The following is a 25,069-nucleotide window of genomic DNA, read 5'->3' as shown; positions in this document are numbered from 1 at the left end:
TTTCCGCCTCCACGTGTCCTACATTTTCTCTTAGGATTCAGCTAGAACTGAAGGCCTTCTGCTGTGTTAATCAGCACCCACTGGCAAATGTCATGTTCATTTGTTCACAGAAATTCCATCAATCTCTCACCCACTGTAGAAGGGAAAACAAATTTGCAAGTGCCTACAGAAGGCATGGCCCATGAACAGACATATCTAGGAAATAGAGTAATACTAAAGGATGCTTCCTAGGAAAACTGAATACTATTTTTTTTTTTCTTAAGGCTTTCTTTTCTTTGCCCCGGCGAGCTGTTAAACATATTTGTCAGGCCCTGATAAAATGGACCGCTCACTCTAACCTGGCTTGGTCTCCAGCCTTGTGTTCACCTTCACAGGAAGAGGATGTTTCTCCTGAATCGGTGCAGCTGTCCATCTGTCATCGATTTTCCTCTAGTCCAGCTAGCAACCACTTGCTTTCCAGCAGCTGGGAGGACCATGATGCTTCCAATGAGCTGGTTTGTGAAGCCTATAGGCTTTCCATTGCTGACATGGCCAGGGTCATCCTGTCCAGGGCACCACTGCCTCATCAGCCCATTCCTGGGGAGTGGTTGTGGCTCCACTGTCCTTGAAGGGGCCCAGACACACTGTGCACACTCTGAGGAAAGCACATGGTGAGCAGATTCAGAAATCTGTGTAGTGAGGAAAAGATGAAGATGCTTGTAATCAGCTTGCAAGAGGAGGTTCATGGAGTTACCAGAGCCTGCAGATGGCTAAAGGGTTGAAAAGTTGTCCTGAGGAAGAGGGGCTAAATTTGTCCTGTATGACCTCACAGGAGAGCATCAGAGCGAAGGAGGGAGCACTCTAGGGTTTTGGCTCAGTGGAGGAAAGAGCTTCCTAAATGTCGTTAGATCTACAGGGGTGGACTGGACTGCTTCAAGGTTAATGGCAGTTCAACTGTTTGCCATGATGCTGAGGAATGTGTTAATAATATTAATAGCAGGGTCTTGGGACTTCCCTGGTGGTCCAGTGGTTGAGACTTCGCTTTCCAATGCAGGGGTTGCAGGTTCTATCCCTGGTCAGGGACCTAAGATCCCACATGTCCTGGGGCTAAAAAAAAAACACAACATAAAACAGAAGCAGTATTGTAAAAGATTCAGTGAAGACTTTAAAAATAGTCTGCGTTAAAAAAAAATCTTAAAAAAAAATACCAGCAGGGCCTTTAAGCTACGTGAGAGATCAGGTCCCTTACAACCTTGGAATTCTCATTCTTGAATCCTCTTGGTGAATAAAGATCTACTGCTCTTCAGAGGCTATTCCCAGGGTAGAGGGTGAAACACAGCAACGTGTAGAAAGACCTGGGAGCTGCATTCATCATGGAACAGCAGCACAATGTGTCTATATGGACATGTTTTAAATGTGGGAAGAGACTGCAAAGAATACTTAATAAAACTAAAGCAGTATTAGGAATGACGTGGACAGAAGGTAATTAACTGTTACCAAACACTGATAATATCAATCAGATTCTGATTGCTGTATGGTTTCTTGTGTTAAAATTGTATAGTTTTCAAGTAAAAGTTGTGATACGTAAAGCATCTTACTGAATTATTTAATATGATGTGTGTGTGTGTGTGTGTGTTCAGTCTCTCAGTTGAGTCCAACTCTTTGTGACCTCAAGGACTGTAGCCAGCCAGGCTCCTCTGTCCATGGGATTCTCTAGGCAAGAATACTGGAGTGGGTTGCCATGCCCTCCTCCAGGGGATTGAGAAGTTAACAGGCAGGAAGGCCAGGGGTCTCCAAAGGGAGGAAATAGGCTGCAAGTGTCTCTTAAAATTCTTTGTTGCTATGATGACACCTGGTTCCACCTGAACTTAACCTTTCTCAAACCTTGAGCTAACCAATACATTTTTCTTACGGAAGTTTTTTTTTAAGCTGTGTTAATGAAACTATGTATTTGCTTTGGAATTTGCCTTTCTTCAAAATGGTTCCACCTAAGGCTAACTTTTGGCTGATAATAGCTCAACAAACCAGTATTCATATCAATTGTTTTATGGCCGGGGGATGACACACCTCATGCCTTCCTATCTCAAAAATGCATATTGTGGGAGAGGGGCCTGGTGAAACTCCCTCAGCCTTGAGGTGTCTCTCTTATCTGATTAATAACTTTCTAACAGACATAAAACAGCTTGCTAAAACTAGCAGGGGGCACTGTCCACCCCGCTTCTGATGTCTATGTCAGAAGTTTTCTCTGTCCCTTTTTATGCTTTAATAAAACTCTGCTATACGAAAGCTCATGAGTGATCAAGCCTGGTCCCTGGTCCCGAAGTTAAATCTTCTTTGAAGACCGTTCACCGTAAGCTATCAGGCCCTTCCCAATCCAAGGATTGAACCTGAGTCTCCTGTGGCTCCTGCATTGCAGGCAGATTCTTTTCCGCTGCACCCGCTGCACCATCTGGCAAGTCCCAAGATTCTTACATGTTACCTACTCATGATTTTAAAGAAGACAAAGAGCAAATTTGAAAGTGTCTGTGATGGAAATTGACTTGAAAGCAGTGGGTGGGGTGAGGGAGCGGGGCTGAGGTACGAGGACAGTTGAAGAGGCAGCAGCTGATCGGGACTAGGATGGTGGGGGCAAAGGGGTGAGGGTGAGGGGCTGGACCCCAGGAAACTGCTGAGGCTGAGGCAAGTGAAAGGGAAGAATAGCAGAGACTCCCAGATTTCCTATGAAGGGTCTAGGAAAATGCCAGTAGCATTAAAACAGAGACATCGAAACGATGCTGGCTTGCTTGGTCAATTAAGTGTTAGATGTTTTGAATTCAGGATGTCAGGGGGCCTTCCAGGTGGAGATAACACAGGAGGGAGTTGGAAATGCATCTTTCTAAAGCTTTCTTAGCTGGGTGGTCCGGGGTTAGACCTATGGGTTCAGAGCCATTTCCAAATAGATGATATGTGGTTTGAACCGTATAGAAAAAGCCTGCTTTAAAGGCATAAAAAGGCAAGTGTAAATGTGGACCTTACAGCAAGTTAAAAACAGGCAAAGTGACTTTGTGAGCTTGAGCTGTCAAACTGCAAAGGAGCTGAGGAAGATGGGGAGCCTGTGATCTCAGGAGTAGGAAGGCTGTGTCTCTCTTGCTGTCCTGTCTGACTTTCTGAGATCCCTCTCATGGAGGTAGCTCTGGAAATGACTGGGAACATGGCTGTGTTCTGAGTAATGTCTAACGGTAGGGCAAAGAGCTGGAAGAGAGGAAGCATTTGGATAAAATGTGAAAGAAATATGGATCACAACACATGTACTATTTTTTAAGAGACATAATTTCTGTGTGTTTACTTGGCTGCATCAGGTCTTAGTTACAGCACGCAGGATCTTTCGCTGCGGTGCTTGGACTCTCTACTTGTGGCCCTCAGGATCAGCAGTTGCAATGCGCAGGCTTACTTGCTGCACAGCATGTGGGATCTTCCCAGACCAGGGATTGAACCCGTGTCCCTGCATCGGCAGGTGGATTCTTTACCCCTGGATCACCAGGGAAGTCCCAAAGATAAAATATTGTTTAAAGAGTCATTTTGTTATATTCTGTAAATGACACCTCTTATGCTCCAAGTATCCAAGGTTCACCTGTCTCAACAGATTTCAAAAGAACACAATAAAGACCATGTTCTCTAAGTGCAAAGCAAAAAATGAAGATACAGTGTAAGAAACAGGCCATATGTTTGAAAGCTAAACTTTATACCCTTAAGTAATCCTGCGTTAGAAGGAAGTAACTTGGAAATTATAAAATATCTAGAAAAGAGCGACGAGGAAAGTACCACATATTTAAGTATGTGGGATGTATCTAAAGCTTTAAAGTTGTTTATCAGAAAATAAGAACACTTGAAAATAAACAGCCTAAGTATTCATATCAAGAAACTAGGAAAGGAACAGACTAAAAGTAAACTGTATAACAAGATAATTGTAAAGAAAGAGCAGATGTAGAAAACTAAAAAAAAGGGGAGGAATCACTGAAAGCCAAATTTTGTTTTGTGATGAGAATGTCTAAAAACAGAAATAGAAATAGGACCACTTGAATAAACTCACGGCAGTGAAGCAATTAAAGTTTTTCCTAATGCCTCCCCTCTCCTCTCCAAAGACACAAGGTCTAGGGGGTTCAGAAAGGTTTATTATAACTCCAAGGACCAAATAAATTTTTCTAATGCAGCGTTAAATAGGAGAAAAAAGAAAAAAATGTTAACAATCCATTTTATGAGGCCAATATAACCTTGATTCTAATTGTGGACAAGGTCGTACAAGGAAATAAAATTATGACATATTTTCCTTACAAACATAAATGAAAACATTGAAGTAAAATATTCATAAAAGTATTTCTTTCATATTAAAAAGCATTATGAGTAGGTAAGGTTTATTGAAGGATGGTTCAGAAAAACTTATAAATGTGATATATTACTTTGAGAGATTAAAAGGTTTGGAATCTCTATGATCTCCTCAAAAGGATGCAAGCATTGTTAAAACTCAAAACTTATTCACGGCATAAAGCTCTTTACAACTCGGAATGGAAGGAAATGTTCCTAACCTGAAAAAGGATATTTGCCGAAAACCTGCAGCAAACCTCATCCTTATTGGAGCATTCTCACTAGCATTAGGATGAAACAAGGCTTTCTCCTGTCACCCCCATTATTCAGCCTTGTGTGGAAGGTCCTAGCCAATGCAATAGGATGAGATAAAAGAAGGACAATAATGATTGGACAGGGAGATACAAAATTGTCATTTGTATGAAGTATTATATAGAAAATCAAAGAGAACATGGAGTAAAACCATTAGAACTAGGAAGAGAATTCTTTAAGTTTTCTGAGTGTATGAAAAGCAAACTAAGATCAGCGGGTTTTATATATCCCAGCTCTAACCAATAAAAAGGTATAATAGAAAGTTTATAGCAGCGACACAAATCGTAAGATACACAGAACTGTATGTAATAAAAATATATAAGACCTTTATGGAGAAAACGATAAGATGGTATTGAAGGACAGCCAAGAAGACCTGAATAAATGGATAGCTGTATTATGTTCATCGACAGAAAGAGTCAAGAATAGCTTTTTTTAAATTTTCTTTTCTTTCTTTTTAAAGTTTTTCCTAATGCCTAATGCCTAAAAAGAAAGAAAAGAAAAGAAAAAAAGAAAATTTTGAAGACGTGTGAGATAAGAAGACTTGCTCTACCAAATTAGTATGCCTCATTAAAATTCAAGTGATTGCAACCCCTGATCTTTCCCTACAAACCATCCCCACCCACACTGTTCTCCACTCAAACCAATAATCTTAGAACCATCCTTGCCTCTCTGTTTCTCTCAAACCCTGCTGTCGGGAAATCCTTTTGGTTCTACAAGATGTATCCCACATCTGATCATGACACGTGACTGCTCTCTGGTGTAATCCACCATCATCTCTCACTTGGATCACAGCAATGGTTTCCTCCCTGCTTCTCTGCTTGGTCCACTCCAGTCTGTTCTCAGCAGAGAACAGCCAGAGTGAACCTCGTGAAACATGAGTTATATAATTTCCCTCTCCTGCTCAAAACTTAGCCATGGTTATCCATTTCATTCAAAGTAAAGTCCTAAGTCCTTACAGTAGCCCCCAAGACCCTGTGTGATCCAGCTTACTGCTGTGTATCTCACTGCTTCTGCCAACTCCACCCATCATCCTGGCGTCTTTCCTGCCACTTCAGACATTGCAGGCATGTTCTTAGTGCCTTTGTGGTGATGCTTTTCTATTCCAAGAACATGGGAGAACATGTTCTTGGAATATGTCCAAGAACATATTCCTATGGCCCAGAAAACTGAATGGGTGACCTCTTCACTGCATTCAAGTCTTTGTTGCAGTTACTACCTCTTTGAGGTTCACCCCAAAACCTTATTTAACATTGCACCTTCTCCAGCACTCCTGATCCATCTGACCCTGTTCAACTTTTCTTTTTTTAAAAAAATAGCTCCTTACCTCTAATTTGCCATATCACATGCTCATTAATTATTTATACTGTATATTATCTGTCTTTTGCCACCAGAGTATAAGCACTGTAAAAGTTAGGCTCTTTGTTTTATTCATTCATGTACTCCAAGTGCCTAGAGTACTTCTTGACACCTGGTGGGCAATGAATAAATATTTGTTGAATACATGAATGAAGACCAGTGTGTTATTTGTACAGAGTCGGTCATGTCCGACTCTGTGCAACCCCATAGACGGCAGCCCACCAGGCTCCTGTGTCCCTGGGATTCTCCAGGCAAGAATACTGGAGTGGGTTGCCATTCCCTTCTCCAATGCATGAAAGTGAAAACTGAAAGTGAAGTCGCTCAGTCGTGTTCAACCCTCAGCGACCCCATGGACTGCCGCCTACCAGGCTCCTCCATCCATGGGATTTTCCAGGCAAGAGTACTGAAGTGGGTTGCTCATGCCTTCTCCTAATAGACAAATGAGTGGAACATAATATATAGCCCAGAACAGGATCACTCAAAATGATATAGGATAGAGATGAGATTAGAGATAAATGAGGAAATAATAGATTATTTAATAAATAATAATTTATTTTGGATACTTGGTTATCCATATAGATGGATGCAGTTCCAAGAGGGAAGTTTATAGTGATGAGTGCCTACATTGAAGGAAAAGAGAGATCTCAAGTAAACAGCCTTACTTTACACCTTAAGGATTTAGAAAAAGAATACTCTAAGACCAAAGTTCTCAGAAGGAAGGAAATAATAAAGATCAGAGCAGAAGTAAATGAAATCGAGAGTAGAAAGACAACAGAAAAAAATAATTGAAACAAAGGGTTGGTTTCTTGAAAGAGAAAAGAAAATTGACAAACCTTTAGCTAGACTAACCAAGAATAAAGGAGAGAGGGTTCAAATAAACAAAACTCTAAATGAAAGAGGAGACATTACAACTGATACCATAGGTATGGAGAAAAGGGAACCCTAGGGCACTGTTGGTGGGAATATAAATTGGTATAGCCATTATGGAAAGCAGTGTGGAAGTTCCTCAGAAATTAGAACTAGAACTACCATATAATCAACTAGTCCCACTTCTGAGTTATATATCTGAAGAAAACGAAATCACTGTCTTAAAGAGATATCTCTACTCCCATGTTCATTTCAGCATTATCCATGGTAGCCAACAGATGGAGACAACCTAAGTGGCTATCAACAGATTAATGGATAAAATGGTGTGTTGTTGCTGCTGGTGCTAAGTCACTTCAGTCGTGTCTGACTCTGTGTGACCCCACAGACGGCAGCCCACCAGGCTCCCCCATCCCTGGGATTCTCCAGGCATGTTATTGATGTGTGTGTAAATATATACACACACATAATGGAATAATTACTATAATAATAATGATAAAAACCATAAAAAGCCACTAAAAACAGGAATTCTGCCATTTGTGACAACACGCTAGAACTTTCAGGCATTATCCTAAATGAAATAAGTCGTACAGAGGAAGACAAATACTGTATCATTTCACTTACATTGGAATCTAAAGAAACTGCCACATTCATCGGAACACAGAGTAGAATGGTGGTTTCCAGAGTCTGTGTGTGGGGGATAAAAAATTCTAGTGATGAGTAAATTCTGGGGATCTAATATTCCCCATGGTGACTATAGCTAATAATACTATATAATTGAAAGTTGCTAAGAGAGTAAGTTTTACATATTCTCACTACAAAAAATTGGAATCGTGTGAGGTGATAAATGCGTTAACTAACCTTATTGCTTTAATTATTTCACAGTATGTTTGTGTGTCAAGTACGTCATGACATTCTTTACAGTAAACTTACATGTCATATGTCAATCATATACCAATAAAGCTGGAAAAACTTTTAAAAAGTTAAAAACATACCATAGTACCACCCATAGTTTTGCCAAAGGATGAAATCTGAGTGTGGATCACACCTCTGGATCCAGCAGCAAATTTGCAGGAAATATTAAGGATAGAGGAACAGGTTGACTTGCACCAGGAGAATGCAATTGGCAAAATCTACACTGTGGGAAATTCTGCAGGTCAAGTGGCTTGAGTTTTCTTCAGTGGATAAAGGATTAGAATGGAGTGGGAGCCTGTCCACTGAAAGAATTTTAAAGACATAATCAGATTTTTTAAATGAGTAGGACCAAACTGTAGTATCAGGATGGATACCTTGAATGATAAAATGGTAAAAGAAGCATCAATAAGTAAACACTATAAAATTCAGACGGTGGTTAGCCTTGGGGGAAGAAGGAGAGTTGTGATTGGGGTGTGATGTAAGGAGGGTTTCCTGGAGTGGATGGCAAATTCTAAATTTTGAGCTGGGTGGTGGTTACTAGACTGTTCGAGTATAATAACACACTGAGTTGTGCATATGTTGCATGTGGGTTTTCTGTATCTGGTTTATTTATAATAAAAGGTTAAAATATAAAATATTTTAAATAAAACATATTTTAGATGATATTCGTGTTGCTTACTAGACCCATAAATTCTGAGACATTCTGCCATAAATAAACCTCTCTTTGTTTAAACACATACATACTCAAAGGCAAATAAAAGAATGCTTAGGTTATACTGGAAGCCACTAGATAAAACATCTGATTGCTTCAAGGAGTTTTATTCTTACAGCCACCCCCATCCTAAGTTAAATACCTTTACAGAAATATCAACCTTGGTTATATACCCTGGGACATTATTTCAGCCACGCCCCTCTTGGAGACCTTTTCCCAGATGGAGCTAGTTCATTCTCCTTGCTATCAGAGTTCTTTTCTTGATCCCCAGTAAACGTAAAGGGGGGTGGGTAAATATTTCTCTACCTTCAGTAGATTTTTGTTTGGTCGTTTTAAGTTTTATGAATCTATATCATGAGGATGTAGTGAAGACATAGGAGATTTAGACTCTGGGGGCATAGACAGTAGGACTGTAGACGACGATCAGGGTAAGCTGGCTGCTAAAACAACCTGTTATAGACCCTGTGTGGGCTTCCCTGGTGGCTCAGTGGTAAAGAATCCGCCCACAGTGTGGGAGACATGGGTTCGATCCCTGTTCCGGGAAGATTTCCTGGAGAAGGGAATGGCAACCCACTCCAGTATTCTTGCCTGGAGAACCCCATGGAGCCTGGAGGGCTACAGTCCGTGGGGTCACCAAAGAGCTGGACACGACCTAGCGACTAGACACCAGCACCATACCGTGTGTGGAGAATACTGAAGGTGTGCAGTACTCTTTCGTACCATCATGCTTAGTCACTGTGAGACACAGAAATATTTTCTTCAGCAACTCCTACAGACTACTAAACTTCGGAGGCTCAGGTGCCTTCAGCTTGTTGCCCATCTCCTGGATGGCTCTGTGGCCTTTTCTGTGCAGTGGTACTGCCCAGCTCCTTTTTCACCCGTCTTTCTCCAGAGATTCCCTGTCATCATTCCCGTGACCGATCATTTTATGTGTCAACTTGACCTGGCTCTGGGATGCCCAGAAAACCTGTGAAGCGTCATTTCTGGATGTGTCCATGAGAGTTTCTGCAAGAGCTTAGCATTTGAGTCAGTACATGGAACAGATCAACCTCACCAGCGTGAGTGGGCATCATCCGGTCCATTGAGGGGCTGCATAGAACAAAGCAGGAGACGGAGGGTGAATTCACTCTGTCTGAGCTGGGACACCCATCTCCTCCTGCCCTCAAACATCAGTGCTCTGGTTATCAGCCTTCAAACTTAGACTGGGATTCACATCATTGGATTCCCTGACTCTCAGACTTTCAGGTTTGGACTAAGATTATGCCTTTCCTGGGCCTCCAGCTTGCAGACTGTAGCTCATGGGACGTCCTTGCCTCCATAACTTAGGATCAAATTCCTCATAATGAATCTCTCTATATAGATCTGTTTAAATCCTGTTGGTTCTGTTTCTTCAGAAAACTCTGACTAATATAGTCCCCTCATCTCAGGAATGCAATGAAATAAAATTAATAGTGAATTCTTGTTCCAGAGACTTGAGGATGGTCAGTTTTTAGGAATACTCAGTAAATACCTAGTCATATTCACTCCTGCATTGTAGGCAGATTCTTTACCATCTGAACCAAGCCCAGTTACATTCACTAGTAGCAAACAATTCACTTGTAAACAGAAAAAAATGATATTTAGTGGCATGTAACTCGAACAATGCAGATGCTTATTTTTTTCTTTGAATTGTTTGCTTTCCTTTTTAAAAGGTATGTATTTTTGTTTTTAAAGTAATGTGAACCTATTATATAAGAACTTGAAAAAAAATTGTGTATTCTCACCACTGTAATATAATCATGATTATGATTTTATGTATGTCTTTCTAGTCTATTTTGGTATGAATATTTTTTCATAGTTATAATAAGAACACGCCTATAATTGTCTTATTCCCTTTTAAATTTAGCTTTGGGTTAATTATGATGCAGTTATATACATATTTCCATATTGCATTGTTACCACAACAGTAACTTTTTACTGCATTAAATTTCATCATTTGGCTCTATCATATTTTTTAACTTAGCCTATTTTCGGTTAGTATGTTTCCCATCACATTTGAGCAAGTGTATTTTTGTATAATGTATAACATCATGCACATTTGGTTTTGGTTGTTGTTGCTCTGAATTCTTAAAGTAGAATATTAACAAGTGTCAAGAATTTCACTAAACTTATAATTTTTCTTTTAGCTCTGTCATCAAATCTAACAGATCTAGTGATTGTTAAAGCAGGAGGCATATATTAATTTGATAACTGTTGTTCTACCCAATATTTTAATTATATATGACTTAATAAAGCCAGGTAAACTTGAGTAAGGCAGTAATCTTGTTTACGTCTAGAAATTGACCACAGAATAGTTGTGGAAGTTTAGAAATTCATGGTAGAAAAAGGAAGGTTCTTTATCTGGAGACAAGGAAATGTAATACAACATTTTAGATGAGTGTAAGTATGTGCATTCTTGGGAGGTAGGTCTTAGTTTTCATCATATATTCAAAGGAATCTAATACCTAACCACTGGTGTGAGCACATGTGTGCTAATTGAATGGAAAACAACTTTTGTGCCTTTATTTGTTACTCTCTTTCCCTGCCTTCCTCTGTCTCTTTCTTTCTTTATCATATTCAGTAATTGAACTCAGAAAAATGTTCTTTTTGGTGAGCAGTGATTTATCACATGAAAATTTCTAATGAATTAAAAAAAATTTCAAACTGAACACATGTGTGAAATTGTTAATCAAATACTGTGTCAATCTGTTTTGATCTGGGGGATGTTTTCCCATTTAAATCAGTAATTTAGTGTTACCTTCCTTTGTTAGAATTTTTAAAGAAAGCCTGACCAGGATACTGATCATTAAATAAATTTCTACTGTTCCTACAACTTCTTATGTTTTGACAAGTCCATAATGAACGGAGTGTGGAAATCATTCATCAAATCCAGTTATCCTTTTGCTATATTATTTCAAAAGGTATAACTTTACAAACTATTAAAATTTGAGGTTTTTTTAAAAAGTTTTTACACAACTAAAGCAAAGAGGATGAGATGATTAGAAAGCATCACTGACTCAATGGACATGAATTTGAACAGACTTAGGGAGATAGTGGAGGACAGAGGAGCCCGGCATGCTGCAGTGCATGGGGTCAAAAAGAGTGAGACATAATGACTGAACAACAATAACAAAAGCAAAGAGACATTCTGTGAAAACAACCTTAAATTAAATTCTTTATAGACATTAAAAACTCTACTTCTTTAAAAGATAAAATCTTACTCATGTTTGATTACCAGATAACAAGAAGAACTTTTTCCTAGTGTGACAGAACTTCTGATATGCAATGACTGCCTTGTTTTTAATAAAGGACTAACCAGTATCATGTTTTTCTTAGGAATGGGCTGTTTCTGGGGAGCTGAAAGGAAATTCTGGACCCTGAAAGGTGTATATTCAACTCAAGTTGGTTATGCAGGAGGCTATACTCCCAATCCTACTTATAAAGAAGTCTGCTCAGGTAGGAAGACTTTCCGGACTTGTCCCTGCTGGCAGGTGACAGGATCTTCAAAATGGAAATATATTTGGCAAAACTAACACAATTATGTAAAGTTTAAAAATAAAATTAAAAAAAAAATAAAAAAACAAAAAACAAAATGGAAATAAATTTTTTGTGTGTTTTTTTTCAGTTTTCTCTTGCCCATTTCTATAAATATAGTTGCTGACCTTTCACTTTTTATATTCAGAAAACAATAGACTTCCTACAGAACGTGCCATGTAGCTTTTCTTGCAGAAAAATCACCCTGAAACGTAATCTCTAAAATGATCATTTGTTACCTTATGATTCTGTGGGTCAGCAATTTAGACTACGTTCAGCTGGATGGTTCTTCTGCTGATTTCATCTGGGTTCATTCATGGGACTGCCGTCGACTGTTGGGTTCCCTGGGTGCTGATTGGTCATCAGTGGCTTCATCATATATTGGGCAATTTCTGCTGCCATCACCTCTTCTTGCCTAGGGTAATGAGGATGATGAGTATATCTTCAGCACCCGGGCGTGGGTAAATTCACGCGATAGTGGATGCAGAGTAAGAGAGAACAAGCGCCATTCTGCTAGTACTTTTCAAGTTTCTGTGTCACATTTACTATGGTCCCATTGACCACAGCAGGTCACATGGTCTAGCCTGGAGTCTGTGTGTTTACAGGGTGATGTGAAGAAATTGGGACCGTTACCGCATCATTCTATCACCTGGGACAAGAATGTCATCTACCAGACTTCTTTCTTGAAGGAAAAACATGAAAAATCAGGCTATACTGAGGGAAAGGCAAACTGTGGCTTGCAGGCTAAATTCTGCCTGCTGTCTGTTTATATAAGTAAAATCTTTTTGAAACACAGTCGTTTGCTCTTTGTTTATGTTATCTGTGAATGTTTTCATGCCACAGTCTCAGAGTTGAGTGGATGCCTCTGAGACTGTATGGCCTCTGAAACCTAAAATGTTTATGATCTGGACCTTTACAGAAAAATATTTGCTGACCTGGATAGGCAGATGCTTCCATGACATCCTCTATCTCAATTACCAAATCGTCTTTCTGGAATTTGTTTTGTTTTATTGTTTCTGGCCTTTGAAGATTTTTTGTCTTTCTGCCAGCTCCAGGAGCATTTAAAACGTATTATTTTTCTATTTTAAAACTTTATTTTTCATTTTTAAAATAAAAGTAGTATATATTTAAGATGTAAAACGTGATACTTTGGTATACGTAGTGAAGTTATTCTAATAATCAAGCTAATTAACATACCCATCTCCTCACAAACTTTTTTTAATGTGTGATGAAAGCACCTTTGATCTATTCTCTTAGACGATTCCAAGTATATAGCACTGTATTAAGTACAGTCACCACACTGTACATTGCATCTCTAGAACTAATTTGTTTTACATGAAGGAAAGTTTGTACGCTTTGACCAACATCTCCCCATTTCCCTGGTAACCACCATTCTACTCTGCTTCTGTGAGTTCAGTTTTTTTTAGATTCCACTTCTGAGTGAAATCGTATAGTATTTTTTTTCTGGGTCTAGCTTATTTTGCTTAGCATAATGTCCTGCAGGTTCATCCATGTTATTGCACATGGCAGGATTTCCTTCATTTTTAGGCTGAATTATGTTCCATTGTGTATGTGGCACGTCTTCTTTTTCCCTTCACTGACAAATACTTAAGATTGTTTCCATACCTTGTCCATTTCAAATAATGCTGCAGTGAGCATGGGAACCCAGATGTCTCTTTAAGACGTGGATTTCTCTATCTTTGTATATATACCCAGAAGAGAGGTCATTGAATCATATAATGGTTCTGTTTTTAATTTTTTGAGGCACATCTATACTGTAAAACACATTTTTTAAAAGAATATTTTATTTACTATCTTAAACAGTTCTTAATAGAGAGAGTTTATCTAGCATATAGTCCATCACATTGACAGAAGTACGATTTTTAAAAATAATGTAAATAGTTTTATTGTTTAAAAATAAAGGTTCACATTGGTGTTATCTGTGGAGGGCCCTCTCAGCTCTTTAAGGGCACTGAGGATGAGGCAGGGAGGAACTGGAGTGTAGGAATTTGTTCAATAATGAGCATGTTGATGTGTTTGCTACAATATGAATTCTGGTTTTGATGTGAGATTTGAACTGTGCAACTATGAAATTATCATAAAAATATTCCTGTTCTTATTTTTCTTCCTTCTGGAGAAGAAGTGAAATATTCTGATTGATGTTGAGAATATAGTATATCAGACAAATTTGTTAATGGTTAATCTTCTTTTTCCCTTTGCTTCTGTTTCAAAATGAAACAGCTTATGCAGAACTATAAATAGAGAGATTCAGATGAACCCTGGAGATTGCCCAGGTGTATCCTCTTAAGTCTTAGGAATGGAAATGAATATATTCCTTCCTATAATTGCAGACACAACTTAATAGCTTAAGAGAAAAGGTTGCTAAGATAACATCCAGATATCTTCTGCTTATATTGTTACTCTCTACCAGCAAAATGTTAATCATCAGTTAGAATATTGTGGTTGCTGTTTGCTCAGACTCTCTCCAATTAAGTTCTTCACCATAAGAAGAACAACATGATAATTGCCCTTTGTTGAGTTCCTACTGTGTGCCAGACACCATTAAGTAGCTTGTGCTCAGTCATATCCAATTCCTTGTGACCCCATGGACTGTAGCCCTCCAGGGTCCTCTGTCCATGGGATTTCCCAGGCAAGAATCCTGGAGTTGGCTGCCATTTCCTTCTCCAGGGGTCTTCCCAACCCAGGATTGAACCCGTATCTCCTGAGTCTCCTGAATGGCAGGCAGGTTCTTTACCCTTGAGCCACTGGCCAAACATTGTACAAGAGCTTTTTTCATCTTTGCTTTTTTTTCCATCCAGTGTTTCAAACAGCCCCATGAAGGGTCTCAGTTTCTGTTTTTCACAAAGGGAGTGTTGAGGCTCAGAGAAAATAAGTGACTTAGCCAGGGTCATAACTCCCAACCTTTAGCTCTCAGCTCAAAACTGATGCCATTGACCATGGTGTAAGTCACCCAGCTGTCATCATGGCCCAGCCATTTCCCATCCACCTATTCATGCTTCCCTTCTTCCCACGTTTTCTTTCATGTATACTTTTGAACCTTTTGGTATGCTTTTTCATGATTACTGTAAGGAAAATAGCAAGCAGTCTTCTGGGTCTTGGTGATGTTTGCAAGGAAAAAAATCCCTTTTAAGATATAGTTCATGCCGACATCTGGCATGTTACAGAGGCCTGTAGCAATGGTGAAATACAGAAATCATGGAGGTTGGTAAAGAACTCTCTATTTGATGTGAACACTACCTGCTAAGTTAGTGGTGGCATCCGGAAGCATGGTTGTCATGGAAACTTGCTCCTGATTGGGCAAAGATAGTTACAGGGTTTTTTCCAGACACAGAGGGAGAGATGATTTCTTTCCCCAGGCTTTTTGTTGTTGTTGTTGCTGTTGTTGTTGTTCTGATCATGAAAGAGAAAAACAAAAATGCATAGAGAGGCTGTGATGGAAAGGTCCGTCTGGCCCAGAAGTGATGGAGCCTTCAGATCTGTGGGAATAGCAGGGAAGGAGAACAAGCAAGCTCCCCAGCTAGCGTAATTATGGTAACCAGCTAATTAAAGGTTTTTGACCAAGGAGAGGGATGGGGGAAACAGAGAACAGGCTGTACTGGTTGGGCCTCCCCGCTGGGGCCTAGGGTGCTCAAAGCCTTGTTGAACAAGTCAGCCCTGGGTGGGTCTGCCTTGCAGGAGAGAAAACCCCAGGCTCTGATAAGATGTATAATCATTGCTGAGGTTTCATGTGAGAGAAATACTAGTCTGTGCTCTGGTATTTGCATTTATTTCAAATTGCTTACTCTTGTGTTTGCAGTTAGGCTTGGAAGACATTGGTCACAACCAGGAGTCTTTTTAAAGATATTCCTTCCTTCCTTCCTCCCTCTCTTTCTTCTTTCCTTCCAGAAAAGAAGCCTAAGGACCTGGATTGTTTGCCAACCTCCTTCCCTCACAGAGAAGGACACCTGAGTCTGAGGTGCCATTGGATTTCTTGGGGCAGGTTCCAGAATTACAGGGCTCACACTCAGGAAGGGGTTCTCAAAACCCATGAAATTAGCTCTTATTCCCTTCTGCCATGAACGATCACCTTGGAGGTGCTTCCAGCAGTCAGAGCTTGTGTCTGAGCTTCCACGAGTATTGTCTTGATGAACAGATCAGTGATCACAAACCATGGAACCAGAACCACTTTATGAAGTTAGTCATGCCCACTTGCTAGTGGGTATGCATGTGAGTGTGAAAGCAAGTATGTACCCAGACAGGCTGTATATTAATGTCTTACCAGTGGATTTCTATGTGGTTATTGATGGGCCAGCAATTCAGAAACCTGAACTGGAGTTGTGCCTCGGCACGTGGAAAAGACCTGTGCCTTCTAGTAAGAGCCAGGAGAGGAGGCGGCCCCCATGAGGCCATTCATTAATGATTCCCCAGCGGGTCTGTTACGTGTTGGGTGATGTGTGTGCATCTAAAGCCTGACACACGTAGAAGATCCTTGGGGAAAACAGTTCCTCGGGCGTTTGCAAAGTTGCCTTTTAGGAATGAAATAAACCTGTAACGCATCAGAGCTGAGATAGGCAGTCTCTTAGAAGAGAGCTCGGCTTCTGGCTCTTCAGGACCTCCGAGTAACCTGGAAAAGGGGAGGTCCTGCTGCCTCCCACCCCACATAGGTTGCTCCGTAAGGTTTGGCTGAAGGAAATGGCAACCCACTCCAGTGTTCTTGCCTGGAGAATCCCAGGGACGGGGGAGCCTGGTGGGCTGCCGTCTATGGGGCCGCACAGAGTCGGACACGACTGAAGCAACTTAACAGCAGCAGGTTCCCAGAGCCTGAGGCCATGACACTTTTAAGTTCTATCACTAACTGCACTTGATCTGATCAGCACTCTGTAGAAACTTCTCATCTTTTGTCCTCCTAGGGAGGTTATTTACAGGAAGAAAGAGCAAGGAGACAAGGCCAGCCAGATAGTTCTAACGCTCATTTCCAATTCAGTAAGATGCTATCCTGAGACGTATGTGTCAGTCTGTTGTGAGTTTAGTCTACACAGGTCATTCTCTCTGTGTTGGATTAACCTTGTTAAATTCAGTGTAGAAATGGAATTTGGCCTTCGAAGCTGAGAGTCGGGAGCCTGGTCACCATGATTTTCCAAAGGCTGTGGTCTTTGCATTTCCTTACAGATCCCCTGTCCCTCACACGTGTCCATCATTTCATTTAAACCTGATTTAAGAGTGACCACCCTCCTGTAATAGGCACTTAAACTTCCCTTTCTCAGATTCATCAGTTGGCACTGGAGCTCAGAGACTGAGAAACTTGCATCTGCCAGGTGGTTTTTTTTAAAATCTGTATTTATTTGTTTTATTTGTCTTTATTTGGCTGCACGAGGTCTTAGTTGTGCCCCTCAGGATCTTTAGTTGTGGCATGTGGGAGTTCAGTTCCCTGACTAGGGATCGAACCCTGCTCCCCAGAATTGGAAGTGTAGAGTCTTAGCCACTGGACCACCAAGGAAGTCCTTGCTGGGTATTTTAAGCCTGAATTCTGAGTCCTCTGCGAGCTGGCCACCACCAGCTCCTGCACCAAGAATCCAGTCTCAGCTGGGATGCAGGGTAGCATTGCTCACAGCCACTGTTAGGCTGCTGTTGCTCATTTGTCTGATCCCCATCCTTCTGTTCCTAAAATGATTTCCAAGGATTCATTCATTCACATGGTGTTCCTTAACAGCTGACTATATGCCTGGCACTGGAGAACCCGTAAAAACCTGGGAGGGCACAGCCAGGAGGAGCCTCAATTTCATGTAGGCTTTCTTGTATGAATTAAATTCACCATTGATTGGGAATGTACCATATATGCAAGACATTGTATTAGGTACTCTGTATCATTGTATGTGAAACAGAGTTGAAAAATGCTAGTACCTGTCTGCCAGAATTCTTTCTCTGTAGTCAGATGAAAGCTTGATCTTTCACATTTAAAGAGTTGTGCTGACCCTGGTTGTAGACACACACACATACACAAATACACACATGCATACTCACACAGATCGCACACATGTTATGCAAACCAACTGATTAACTGGCATGCTGTTGCTTTCCTACGTTGATTTTAGAAGTAATTGAGCCATTCAGTGTCTTGAATACCCTGATAGAGAATTATCCTTACATTTTATAATCACGACGACACAGATGAAAATATGAAAAGACATTCTGCCATGGATAAGCATTCTGGGTTAATTTCAGTGCATTAGCCTAATACACAAATAACCCCATTTCTGGCAAGAAAACCCAGGATGTTCATTCACTGGGTAATATCTTTTCGTATTTTGCTTACAGATGTTCAGAACAATTCCATGTTCATTAGTCTATTCAAAAGCTTTTAGAAATCTGCACAGCCAAGTGGCACCAAACCCAGAAGCATGAAAGAGGCTGTACAACTTTCTCTCATAAGGGAGATCTACACAGTCACCACGGAAACTCAAAGGCCCAGACATTTTTCTTTATCATCAGAAGACTCTGGTGGATTTTCACGCGGTGCATTTGGTAGAAGTCTTGAGCAGGTGCCAGGGCTTGGGAGGAGCAGAGATTGGGAGGGTCCTGTCACCTCCCACTGCGATGTCCATGCCAAGGCCATATGACTCTTTATCCTCAAAGAGTTGCCTTTCTTATAAAATGGGGGGTATTGCTGATCTATGAAGCCCATAGAGTTATGGTAAGGTTCTTATTTGAAAATCAAATCATGTCATATTGGGAGTAGCAAATCCAGGATATACGCTTTCTGTGACTCCAGCTCTTGGGCATATTAAAGATAAAAGCAGTGGGTCAGGAAGCGTCGCTTGGCAGGGTCATGGGCTCAGCACACGGAATGTGCTCATGACACAACAAACAAAAGCCGATGTTTTCTTTTCCTCTTCTGTGTTCTCAGGAGGTCATATCCAACCCCCTCTCCACATGCAAATCCTAGTTTCCTCCATGCTTAAGAGCTCTAACAAAGCACTGAGTAATTTTCCCACTAATAGAAGAAACTCAATATACTTTTTTAGTTCGACTTGATTTCTGAAGTGTTTGGGTGGATGTACATGTCTGTGTATCTTGCGTGAGATTAATGACCCCATTCTTTTCCAAAGTAGTAATGAGTTCTGTTATTAGCAGATTTTACCAAGCAACATAAAACTCTTTCTTAATTCCTTGCAGACTACATTAAAGCTCTCTTTAGTGCATAGTTAAGTCTTATTGTACTCTTTTCAGTGTCAGTCAAGGTAAATTACTAAGTTATTGACATGTCCCTGAAAATGCAAGAATTCTGCTCTTCAAGTTCTTGCTATAAGCAATTTGATCACTTTCTGCTCCTTTTATATTAGACGTAATATTAACCTTGAACTTGTAGTAGGCAGGATGAAAACGCTTACCTCTCTCAAACCACCAGGCAGAAAGCGAACCCTGAGGTTGGGGTCCTGTGATTCCTAGTTATAACCCTTAGGACCAAATACAGGCTGTCCACTCATCATGGCCTTTTAAGTGAGGATGGGAATCAAGATTTCAGAATGGATGTGGCTGTTGAGTTTGAAAATGTTAAGATTTCGAGAGATCATTATTTTTTGTCAACTAAGTCCTGGTTATCATTTCAGTGAAGCTAGATTTTGTTTTTTAAAAAAATCGAGCGCTGGGATTTTTTTACCAGTTCGTATGTTCTGAGACCTGGATGCTCTCAGGGCTGAGTCTAGGAGCAGCCAGGAGCAGAGCTGAGGGTGTGACAGCAAAGCCCACCAGAGCCTCTCCTGTTAACCTGTATGCTGGCATCTCTCATTTCCCTCAGCCTCGGAACAAAAAAGGAAATCATCCGACCAGTGGGTGTTACTGCCTCGCCCTCTTTCAGAGCTTCCCTAGGTCTGGTTTCCAGTCTGGGCTGTGGACCTGCAGGGCCTGTGGAGTTGGGAACTGTCTGCAAATTGATTTTGTCCACCAACCAGTCCCGAAGGCCCGACGAACCCTCTCTCTCACGTCTACTCCTGATCTTCAGTCTGTAAGAGAGATGACATTGTGAAGATGAATGACACATTTGTGCACTCTTACTGAACTCAGAGAAGCTTTTGGTCCTCACAGTATGCTCTTCACCCCTGGCTTCCAGAACCAGAGCGCCTGTACCTGGGCAGAGGCTTGACAAAGTCACGTGGTCTCTCGCACTCACACAGCCGTGGAGCCACCATGCTAACAGGCTGTCCAGAGTTCCCAGGGTTGGAACACAGTAGACTTGAGCACCCTTTGCTAGAGATATTTCGAGTTTGCTACAATAATTCAATTCAGCAATTAGGCATCACAGAGGAGGAGGAAGATATTTCTATAGCTTCAAAGAGCTGACAGCTGGCAAGCACCAGAACAGGAGGCAACACAAAACCTCGGCTCCTCAGGCTCATGACCTTCCCTCCTTGCTGTGTTTAGTGGCCGAGGACACCTCTGTATTATTTTCTGTTGTTTGTCATTTACGAGGAGAGTTGATGAATGAATTTTGATGCTTTATAGAGTCTCTGAAGATATTGTATGTTCAGTGTATTCTTCTTATGTCCTTGATGTTTTCATTTTCTCTAGCTTGTTTGACTTTTCCATCACCTCTCTCCTTGAGCAGCTTAATTCACAGTTGGGAACAGGTGTGGTGGTCAAAGGTCAATAGACCGACAGACTCCAAGTAGTTACATGTGTCAGTATTTCGGCATATCTGATGTAAAATTTGAATAGGCCATTTAAATGGAGAATAAATGAGAAGGAACAATAGTAAAAACATTATACTCATCCAGCACTAGAAATAGGTTGTTCTTTCATTATTTTGGGATTATATTCTCAGAGATTTAGGAGGGAGATGAAGCGGAGTTTGCTATAGCAAGCAGTTCTTGAAACAATTGCAAAAGCAATTGATGAATATGCCCGCATCGTTATTTTCAAATCACATCTAATGGAGTCGTAATGTAATATGAGGAAAAAACCCTTAGAGGGGAGTTGAGCTGTTCGAGGAGCTTTATGTAATACTTTGGGTCTTAATTACTTCATAATGACTAACAATTTTTAAAACTTGAGAATGAGGTTTCTTTCTTTCATTGTTTTTCGTTTTTTGTTTTTTCGTCTAAGTGACATCAGAAATAAATATCTGGGTCAGTTGTTGCCCCATCTGCCAAGGTAAAACTGCAAGGGACTCTCATGAAAACACGGGTGCCCATGGTGCAAGCGACTCGCCTGGTAGAAACAGGGCAGCTTCGGAGAGGCCACTGCTCTGTGCCAGGCCAGCCTCGAACTTGCTGGGGCCTCGTCAGCACGAGAGTCAGTCACAGGTCACTGAGTCCCCTCAGCCGTGGGCCAGGCCCTGCTTAATAACCCCTGCTCTCTGATGCATGGAACTGCAGGGTCCTCTGGGGGTGCTGAGAGGCAGGGCTGACCTCAGGCTCTTCAGTCTGCACACGGGAGCCAGCCCCCTGGCTCTGCGGCCAAGGCTTTCTGGGGAGAATGCTCACCCGCAGCAGGGTCGGACCCTCTTATCTGTAGTTGTCTCCTTCCTCTTCTTCTCATCGTATTCTCTCCCTACTTCTCCTTCCCTCCCTTGTTTTTCTCTTTCTTCCCTCTAGTTAATGATAGGATGCTTTTTTTTTACTCCAGTACTATTAATGTTACAATAGTCCTAAAAAAAGTCACAAGAACTAGTAATGTATATGGTGCCCATCTTAGGTTTAGGACAGTTTATAACATAAAATTCTCAACAGATATTATTATAATTGTTGTTGTTCAGTCACTCAGTCGCGTCCGACTTTTTGCGACCCCATGGACTGCAGCACGCCAGGCTTCCCTGTCCTTCACCATCTCCCGGAGCTTGCTCAAACTCATGTCCATTGAGTCAGCGATGCCATCCAACCATCTCATCCTCTGTCGTCCCCTTCTCCTCCTGCCTTCAATCTTTCCCAGCATCAGGGTCTTTTCCAATGAGTTGGCTCTTTGCATCAGGTGGCCAAAATATTATTATAATGGTGCTTATATTATTCTTGGTTTATACAATCTGTGAAGCATTTCCAGTGACTGAGCTTTGTTACAGGTCTGTGAATGGGGTAGCATTGTCGCTCCTGCCTGTAAATGTGCAAAGCCCTCTGGAGCAGAAAGTTACTCATAGAGTCAGCCACTAGATAGAGGTCCTGCCATCTCTTCTGATGGCATTTCCTTTGAAGAAAACAGAGTTTATTTTTCAGACCATCTCCTTCTAAGCTTTTTCTTTATCCATTTCCAATAAATGCATTTTCACACACCTTTCTTGAGAATTTTAGGATACTTCAGAATATATTAAGTGAGGAAGTTCTTGTAGGAATAAACTAGAGTTTAGCAAATGGTATATTTAAAAATTTCTGATAGTCTGAAACTATTTAGGTGACCTATATAAACATGGATTTCTTTTTCTTTTCATTGAGCATATCTTAGAGGTCATCTGTTTCAGTGATTGGTAGGGCTTTTGATAAGCATTCAAATATTTTCTTCTGTTGAAGATTTTGCATAGAGGTCTATTATTAAAACACGATTTCCAAGATAAATACTCTGATTAGTGGGGGAGGGGTGGGCTCCCTCTACACAAGGGTTTCCCAGGTGACTCAGTGGTATAAAGAACCTGCCTGCCAATGCAGGAGATGTGAGTTCAATCCCTGGGTCAGGAAGATTCCCTGGAGAAGGAAATGGCAACCCACTCCAGTATTCTTGCATGGAAATCCCATGGACAGAGGAGCCTGGCAGGCTACAGTCCTTGGGGCTACAGAGTGTTGGACATGACTGAGCAACTGAGAACACATGCTCCCTCAACACTGTCCTTGTTCTTTAAGTCAAGAAGATGCTTCCTTGGGGCCAAGTTGGAAAGAAGTTGAGGAACAGGGACAGCTTCACTCTGGGCTGAAACATACACTGAAAAGGCGAAGACCTCCCAACCACATTATACACTAGAGGAGAAGACCTCCTGATACTTTATGCACTAGGGAAGAAGACCTCTTGACCACATCCACATGAGAGGGAGCTCCCCTTTCTGACCACAGTATACACTCATGCCTGCTTTAAGGCTACACACTAGAAGTTACAAAGTTCCTGGGATTGTCAGGGAGACCATCCAGAGATAAAGTACTGGAACACGTTCAAATGGGGCCTGGTATTCTCTGCCTTCTCAGAAGTGTAGTTAGGTGCTGAGATGTCCCCAGGAGCCTTAAGAGTAGACATTGTTGTGTGCGTTCTGAGTCTTGAGGCAGAGGCCCAGAGCCTCCAGTTTCTTCTAGGCATTTGTTTGTGTCCATTTTCAGTTTCAGCTCTGGCGCCCCGAGCATGTTGATTTTAAAGCCTTCCCTCCTCTTCTTCTTCTTGGAGGTAAGAAACCGTTGGCTGCTGTTGTACCCAGTCCGTGGTCTGTGCAGCTGCCTGGCTGCTGAAGGGGAGGTTGACAAAAAGTCATAGGCGCCTGAACTTGTGCATCTTTGCGCACAAGAAAAAGAAAACTCTGTCCGCTTGTTTAAGGCTTGTTGGTTTGTGTCTGGTGACTTGAAACTGCTCCAGGGAAAACCATCTGTCCACCTTGGAGAATCAGGTTATAAACTGGCTAAGCCACTTACTTGCAGGTGAGGTCGGCATGGGAAAAAGCTATCTGTTTTTGGCTCTTTTGGCTCTAACAGTTTTTAATTAATAAACTTTATTTTTTAGAGAACTTTTAGGTTCACAGCAAAATTAAGAGGAAGGTACCCGTATACACTCTGCTCCCACCCCACGGCTTCCCCTTGTTCCCACCCCCTCCATATAGTGCATTTGTCACAGTTGAGGACCCTACAGTGACACGTCCCTGTTACCCAGAGGCCCCAGTTTACATTAGGGCTTACTCTTGGTGTTGTCCATGCTGTGAGTTTGGACAGAGGTACACTTGTATCCACCATTGTAGTGTAACACAGAGTATTTCTTATCTTCCATTCTCCGACTTTGCAAATTGTGGCTGCTGCTCTCCTGGGGTTTTCTCTTTGGGTTTGTAGCTTTGCTCTGCTCCCTGGTGTTCCTGACATTGGTGCTTCAGGCTCTGCCTGCCTCGCCCTTACCTCGTGCATGGATGGGTGGCTCTGTTGCTCATGGTTCTGCTTTGTTATACTCAGACAACCTCCACACAGAAGCTTCAGAAGGCAGTGGCAGGGGTGGGGCTAGACCTGTTTCCCTGAGATTCTGTAAGATTTGGAGGTTCAAGTAAAGAAAAAGACAACCTCCTTACTTGGGCTTGTTTACATATATGGATTGGACACAAACACTGCTGAGACAAAGTGGACACCATAGGGTCTACCAGAATAAATGGCAAAGAAATGGGAGCAGTCAGCGGCTGTGTGTGAGTCATTGGTGAATGGGGCACACTCTGTAATTTGGACCGGTTGCAGCAGAATAAAAGCTCTACTTGTAAGTGAAGAATTGCATGTGACCAATGAGCAAAAGCTACTTAGTGCCTCCATGCCCGGGCCAGGTGTACAGGGCACAGAATTCCACTTAGTGATGAAAGTGAAGTAAGTTGCATATAGCCCAAGATCCATGGAATAGAGAACTGGCAACATTTCCTTGGCTTCTTAGGGGAGGGGAGCAGAGTGGGGAGGAGGGGATGGGGGAGAGGGAGAACACCTCACAGCACTAGCAGCACGGGTTCGTAAGTGAGGCAGCTCCTAATGTGGACGGGCACAGGTGGGCTGGTCACGTAGCCTGGAGTTAGGGCAACTGATGGACAATGCATCACATAAATTGGATACCCAGGAACCGCAGTGCCTGTTGGGAAATCCAAGGATGCAGCTGGTTGACCCAGTGACACCATACCTGGGCAGAGGTAGAACTCAGGTGCTCGTGGTCTAAAAGGGAAGTGAATAGCCCTGTGCACTGGTGGGGAGAAAAGCGAAATTCAGTAAGAATAAAGGAAAACCCATCATCGGCATGCGTGTTTAAAAAGTGTTGGGCATACACACTGAGGAAACCAGAAGGGAAAGAGACACGTGTACCCCAATGTTCATCGCAGCACTGTTTATAATAGCCAAGACATGGAAG

At 41.6% G+C, this 25,069-nt stretch overlaps 1 protein-coding gene across 3 annotated transcripts in view; it reads left to right on the top strand.

The window, feature by feature from the left end:
* The window catches only part of MSRA (methionine sulfoxide reductase A), a 230,084-nt gene that overhangs the window by 11,525 nt on the left and 193,490 nt on the right, over nt 1–25,069 (top strand). Inside the window, exon 2 of one of the 3 annotated variants that reach the window (XM_010840281.1) lies at nt 11,834–11,953. The exons of 1 other annotated variant lie outside the window; for it this stretch is intronic. In XM_010840281.1, the coding sequence (XP_010838583.1) occupies nt 11,834–11,953 (120 nt within the window). Of the gene's footprint in view, nt 1–11,820; nt 11,954–25,069 lie in introns of those variants that run through there. One more of the 3 variants, XM_010840282.1, reaches the window with a different exon arrangement.

The sequence above is a fragment of the Bison bison genome, unplaced genomic scaffold (genome assembly GCF_000754665.1).
Source record: "Bison bison bison isolate TAMUID 2011002044 unplaced genomic scaffold, Bison_UMD1.0 scf7180017864143, whole genome shotgun sequence".
NCBI lineage: Eukaryota > Metazoa > Chordata > Mammalia > Artiodactyla > Bovidae > Bison > Bison bison.
Note: the sequence above shows the minus strand (reverse complement) of the source record. Positions and strands in the feature narration are given on the sequence as shown.